At 42.5% G+C, this 6,924-nt stretch overlaps 1 protein-coding gene across 1 annotated transcript in view; it reads left to right on the forward strand.

Moving 5' to 3' along the window:
• Nucleotides 1–6,924, forward strand: part of SORBS1 (sorbin and SH3 domain containing 1) — a 156,157-nt gene that overhangs the window by 39,222 nt on the left and 110,011 nt on the right. The window contains 1 exon segment of the mRNA XM_006925933.3: nucleotides 4,085–4,139. Coding sequence (XP_006925995.1) covers nucleotides 4,130–4,139 — 10 coding nt within the window. The 5' untranslated portion in view covers nucleotides 4,085–4,129.

The raw sequence follows: 6,924 nt of genomic DNA on the forward strand, positions 1-6,924 counted from the left end.
AAACACCATAGTGCATAGGAGGAGCTAGAGCCCGCTGTGTTGAGAGGTCAACCAGAGGCTCATTCTCTTCCAAGAACCTTTGCTGGACCTTGAATTCATTTTTATAAACTCAGTTCTTCTCTAGTCATATATCCCTGAACCATCCATGTAAGGACCTTCTTTCCGTCTCCAACAAACAACCCATATTTAGTTATTGGATTCTGTTTCAGCTGGAAGAAGGAGTATAACTTTTGCCTTTTAGTGATTTTTCACTCTGTGTCATCTCAGAATTATAGGGTCATGGAATTAGGGAGGGATCACGCAGAACTGTTAATTATCCAGATGCGTTCTTAACAAGTCTGGCTACTTCACATCTTGTTCCTCTAGTGGAATGTCTGTGTTGATGCTGTAGTGCTTTGACCAAGTATGGTAGGTCCGACAGCCCAAGGGCTGGAATGGGTGGCCTGACCCTCACTGGCCCACCCAAGCTGTGACACTGGGTAGGTTCCTGCAACCTACTGGGGGAGAGCATGTCCAGTCTTGCCACTAGATGGCACTGTTCATCTTTTTGGCTTTTACCCAGAGGTGCCTGCCTCCTTTGGAGGGGACACGTGAAGAAATTCCAAAGAGGTGCCATCATGTTCTCAATCAAATCAAGCTCTTTACAGATTAGTTTTAAAATAAATATTAAGCGTCAGAGGTTTTTACGTAAAATAAACTCTCATGTTTAACATACAATTGTAATAGCTTGTACTGTCTCCAAATAAACTGCAGAGACTGGATTTTGACTTTCAAAGCTCTCGGCATTTTTTCTGGTTAGGCTCAGGGCAGCTTCCTGGACATATCCTCGCTGCCCTGACTCTGCGCGTTGCCGGTTGTAGAGACAGAACCATTTGCTAAGACACGTGGGATTCACATCTGGCTGGCCTTGCTGTAGTAAAGAGGAATGAAGATTCTCCTCGCCCAGTGAAACCTTTGGGACACTGTCTTCCCCCTCATCTGTGCTGGTCAAGGTTCTTGGGCTGCAAATGACCAGAAACCACCTCTAGTTAACTCAAACTGAAAAGGGATTTATTGGCAAGATGTTAGGCAGTTCAGAGTTGATGGGAGGCTGGAGAACGGCGCTCAGAACAGGGGCAGGCATTCAAGGAGGCTGAGTTGGCTGGAATCAGAGCCAAAATCAGGCCTTGGGATAGTCTGGATTGGATGTCGCTACTGTTGCCACCACTGGTGAGGACTGGACACTGGGCGCCATCCTTGGCACAGCTGCCACTGCCATTCTTGCTGCAGTTTTTATTTTAAACTGCTCACTATGTCTTTGTGTCACCTGCTGCAGATTCAATCAATCACCAAGTGGGAGCATGCAGCGGAACGTACTACCCCAAAAGTCTTCATTTGCAGAGCTGATACCTATATATTGTCATTGTCACCTACTACTGTCATACTGGTTCTTAAAATATCGAAATAGTGTCCTACCACCCTGGGCCCATTCTCCTTCCATCTTCTTACAATCTGATCACTAAATGGTTAACACCTGGCACAGGGGCCCCCAAAGAGTGCTACAACTGGCATCTACTGTGGTTGGTTGACGTTTGTGGCAAAGTGATGGTTAGTATTTTGGATATTATCCCTGACCATGTGTACTTTAGATCAGTTTGTAAGCGAGAGTGGAGCTGATACTTAGAAATTACTAATGTCTATATTGAGAAATATCAAAGGTGCGTAGGGCTGCATATGACAGTGATTGTTCATCATGTGAGTTGAGGCATCCTTTGTGTTTGGTTCATAAGTCATTTCCATTCATCTGTTCCCCTGCCTAAGAATGTCGTTGTGCTATGTACTTATTCTTAAAACTAAGATGAATTAAACGAAACTATACAGAGGGAATTGGTAAATGAATATGGAGCCTTTTACTATGAAATATTATATAGCCATTAAAATGATGGATATAATGACTGAAAATCCAGGAAAATATTTATAGAATACTTAATTTAAAAATTAGGACACAAAGCTGTCGAGACATTGTGTTTACAATGGTGTAAATTCTATTTATGCAGATAGATAAAGGTAGAAAGGACTGTAAAGGAATAGAAGGGCTTCTTGTTAAAATAGCTGCATGGTTGAATCAATATTTCTTCAGTCATGCTTTAAAAGTTGAATAAATAACACCTTAGCATAATAAAATTGCTTACTAAAATTATTTTTAAAATAAAAATGGATGATATCACAACAGCCATTTTGGTCCTGGGAAGCAAACTGAGGTATCATAAAAACCAGGACTGGAAACCATCGGGGCATACAGAACACAGCAGGTTTTGTTCCTTGACTGAGAGAACAAATGTTTCTGCCGCTTAGAGAGTGATCTGAAGGGGCCGTTGAAGGTCACGGATAGTCTCAGGTGTATTTGACAGTGACAGAGGCAAAGTAACTGCCGATTTGGGCTGCATAGGATTTAGACCGATTTCCTTGTTGCCCTGAGCATTCTACTCAGTCAGTTCCAAGGACAGTGAGCAAGGCAGCTGCCTAGAAAGGAAACAAGAGCCAGTGTTAAAAAGGAAACTAAAGCATGTCTCCTGTGCAGACCCTCAGACCATACCTTGACCTTCTTGTTACAGAATTCATGAACCAGGGAGTCGGTTTCCTCTACACTATTGCTTCTCACACTTTAAAGTGCATACGGACCAGCTGGGAATCTTATTAAAATGCAGATTCCGGTTCAGTTAGTGTAGGGTCAAGTCTGAGTTTCTGCATTTTTAATAAGCTCCCAGCTGATGCCACTGCTGCTAGTCTGTGGACCATAATTTAAATAGCCAGGTTCCACATAGCCTGAAGACTTGCTTTTCAGATTGTCCTTCCGATGTTCAGCGAGACTTTGCTGTTCAAAATATATGTAAGACCTGTACTTTGAAAAACTACAAAAAATTGCTGAGAGAAATTAAAGACCTGCATAAAGGGAGAGCTTGACCATTCTCCTGATTTGGAAACTTCAATATTGTTCAAGTGTTAACCGTACCCAGATTAATCTATAGATTCAACAAAATCACAGTCAAAGTCCCGGTGGGCTTTTTTTGTTTTTGGTAGACATTGACAAGATGATTCTAAACTTTATATGAAAACACAAAGGACTTAGAAGAGCCAAAATTATTTTGAAAAAGAATGAAGTTGGAAGACTCACACTACCTAATTTCAAGACTTACTATAAAGTTATAGTAATCAAAACAACGAGTTATTGGATAAAGGCAGATCAGTGGAACAGAATAAAGTCCAGAAATAGACCCACACGTATATGGCCAAATGTGAAATTGTGTTATGCTAAGTGAGAGAAGCCAGGTACAGATTACATACATAAACTTCGATACCACTTATATAAAATTCAAGAAAAGGTGAAACCGTAATGACAGAAAGTGGATGAGTAGTTACTTGGGACTTGGGATGAGACCATACTAAATTAATATCCGTTTGAATGTCAGCAGTGAGTAAGTGCAGTGCCTAAGTGCCTGGGCCTTCGAGTAAGGCTGTCTGGGTTCCACTACCCACTCTGCCACGTAGGCAGGCAAGCTATTCACCTCTCTGTGTCTCAGTTTCCTCATCTGTGTAAACTAATACAATTTTAGTGCTTACCTTGTAGGGTTGTTGTGAGGAGCGAATGAATTAGTATATTTAAAGCATCTAGAACATTTCTCTGTTTATAATAAACTGCATTTGTTGCTACTGCTGTTGTCATTATTATTGTTAACCTTTGATAATCAGTTTGAATTGTAATTTTACCTTTCTCCTAAAATTTGGTTCTTTCCTTCACCCTGTCCTTAACCCATGTGCACTCATGTAACTCGAGGTATTTAACAGACTATCAGGACTGGAAGAGATCTTTGACATTCTCGAAACCAGGTATGGGTGACTAAAGGCCAAGCAGGTCGAGTGGTGTGCCCAAGGTCATGTTAGTATGTAGCTGACTTAGAACCAGAAGCCTGGCCAAGCAACTCTTGGTGTGGCTCTGTTTTATCAAGTATTATACATGTTGTTTGCATTTTTAATGTAAACCGTGGGGATCTGTCTTGAACCTGCCATTCATCCATTCCATTGTGTGGTGTTTGTTTTTCTGCAGAGCATTTCAGAGCCCCAGTTGCAGAAGACTTGTCCTGTCACCACCATGAGCTCTGGTAAGTTATTTTGAACCCTTTCTTTTCTGGAAAAATCTACAGAACTGGGCAGTTTACCCAGATTTCCCTCTTACTCTGAAAGCCCCAACTGCATTTTTTTTTTTTTTTTTTTTTTGGAGACTTGGGTAAGCACCAGGGTTTTGTCATTAATCATCATCATCACTTTCACCTTCATTATTAATGATTTATCATCTACTGTGTGACAAGAACTCTGCTATACGCTTCACATGTACCTTGTCCTAATCTTTATAATAGCTTCTGTTCCTTCTTTTTTTTTTTAAACAACTTTATAGAGAGAAAATTGGCATAAAGTAAACTGCGGATATTTTATGTATACTATTTGATAAATTTTGACATATGCCTCAGTGGCATTTTTTAATCTGTGTGACTGCAGCTAAAGTAAACAGATTGACCATAATGGCCCCAGGGTGTGAGCTAATCTAATACTTCCTTCATCTAGGCTGGCAGAGCAGCTTGCTCATCCTTTGGTAGTAAAAATCAAGACCTAAACAGATGACCAGTTCTGAGCATTTTTAGTTTAGAGCCAGGGTGGAAAACATAGATTAAGGAAGACTGAAAAGGGAACAAGTCTCTTTTCATTGTGCAGCCAAGAGCTGTCAGCTTTCCAGCCCACAATCTGAGGCAGAGAGGTTTCCATCTGGATATTAAGGCCCATCTTGGCTACTGAGCCTGTTCTGGAGCCCCCTGGAGACCTGTAGGCTGTGGGAGTGAGGGGAATGACCAAGAGGATAGCTCATTCAAGGGTCTTCTAATCTTGCGTTATCTCCAGAGTGTTATCAGAGGCTTCTGTAGATTAAAAACAAGCCTTTCTATTTATTTACGTACAGCGCCCCTTTAGCCAGGTCCTAAACTGTGTGGGACAGTGTGTGCTGAGGATCGAGGGGGCCTCCGGGTGGAACAGATCAGGGCCACACCTGGCTTCCGCACGTACCACTTGTGTGGCCTTGGACGCGTGGTGGACCCTCCTCTGCATTCTCCCGTGTAAAATGGACATCCTGAGAGCACCAACTCATTGGGATTGTGTGAGGATTAACTGAGGCAGCGCCTCTAGAGTCCTGAGTACTATGGCCTGGCTGGTGTTCCACCCATGGGTTAACAGCTCCAGCTTCCTCCTCGTGAGGAGAGGGCTTTGGCTTAGTCCTGATTCCTTGAGCTCATTTGCTGCGTATGAAGAAGCTACACACCTTTTCCTTTCCAAGTGGACTCAGTAACTTTATTGCCAGTAACTCCTTTGTAACTCATTTTTTTTGTTTTCGTTTTGACTTTTTTGTTGTTGTCGTCACTTCAAACAGACCAGGGCTTTTCTTCTTTTTTTCTTTCTTTTTTTTTTTTTACTTTGCCACTCCTAGTGGCATGAATAAGGGCAGAGGAAGTAGGAAGGGAGGGCCCTTAGGCAGGAGGGTGAGGATGTGGAAACGCCTGTGAGACTTCTCCCCAGGTCCTCTCTCTCGGGTATGGTGCTAGCAGGAGGCATTTCATACCAAGGATCCAAAAAATCTGAGCCCTTTGACCTGATGATCTCACTCTTGGGAATTTCTGTCTTAATTTGAAGGAAACAAAGACGTCATCCACATGAAGGTGGGGAATGAGTAGGTTCATTTTATGTATTTACTTGGTGGAATATTATGCCACTATTAAAAATGATCATTAGAAAGAAAGCGGCTATGTAGAGAACATTTGTTTTAACCTTTGGTTGAAAGAGCAGCATGAAAGTGATGCATTCTTTTTATTCCAAGTTGAGACTCGGCTGCCAATCACTGAAGGAAGTGCTTTACCTGCATTATCTCATTCCATTCTCCTGCCAAACCCACAAAGGTGGGCATGGTTTACCACTTCCATTCTGTAGATGGGGAAACTGAGGCCCTGAGGGATTAATAATTTTCTGGGATCACCTGGCTAGTGTGTAATGGAGCCGAGGCAGACCCAGGTGCTCACTGTGCTGCAGAGATTTGAGTCTGAGGGGATGGAATTCTTTTTCAAAATTTCTTCAAGCTGAGCTCTATTCATTAAAAGGAAAAAAGAAAGGGAAGGAAAGACATGGGGCTGGGGTTGATGGAAGCTCAGAGGCCGCACAGATGCTGCCTTGGGGACACCCAAAGCAAAGCCTACAGTCCTAGGAAGGTGACAGCCAAGAGGAATTAGGGCAGGTGCATGGGGAAGGGACAGTCAAAGAGCAGATGGGGTGACGGAACCTGTGAAGTTTCTGTTACCTGGATTTCTGGCCTTGTTACCAACACCCTGCTCCATCTATCCCAGAAATGTAGGTACAAGGGAGACTTTGGCACCTGGGAGAATTAGCTTTTATCTGTAGGTGGATCGAGGGCAGTGAACAGGACAGAACCTATGGGGTCAGTGTCACAAGGTCCGGACTGCTGGCGGGGAGGGGAGGTGGCCTTGCTCATGTCTGCATCCGGGAGCATCCAGGCTGGCCTGTCAGGGTAGTTTGCCAGGGAAGCTGATTGTTAAGTACCTTGGTAGGATGGCCTCGTCTCAGCCAAATAAACTACTGGGGTTTGGGCCAGGGCTTCGGTCCCAGCATCTGGGGAAATAGAATATATATATATCCACCAGATATATTGCATAGAATATAGAACATATCTGGTATACATACGTATATGTATATATACACACATATATATGGGTATATGTATATATATACATATATACACATATACATACACACATATATATATACCCATATATATATGTGTGTATATATACATATACGCATGTATACCAGATATGTTCTATATTCTATGCAATA

This window comes from Pteropus alecto, unplaced genomic scaffold (assembly GCF_000325575.1).
Source record: "Pteropus alecto unplaced genomic scaffold, ASM32557v1 scaffold88, whole genome shotgun sequence".
Classification (NCBI taxonomy): domain Eukaryota; kingdom Metazoa; phylum Chordata; class Mammalia; order Chiroptera; family Pteropodidae; genus Pteropus; species Pteropus alecto.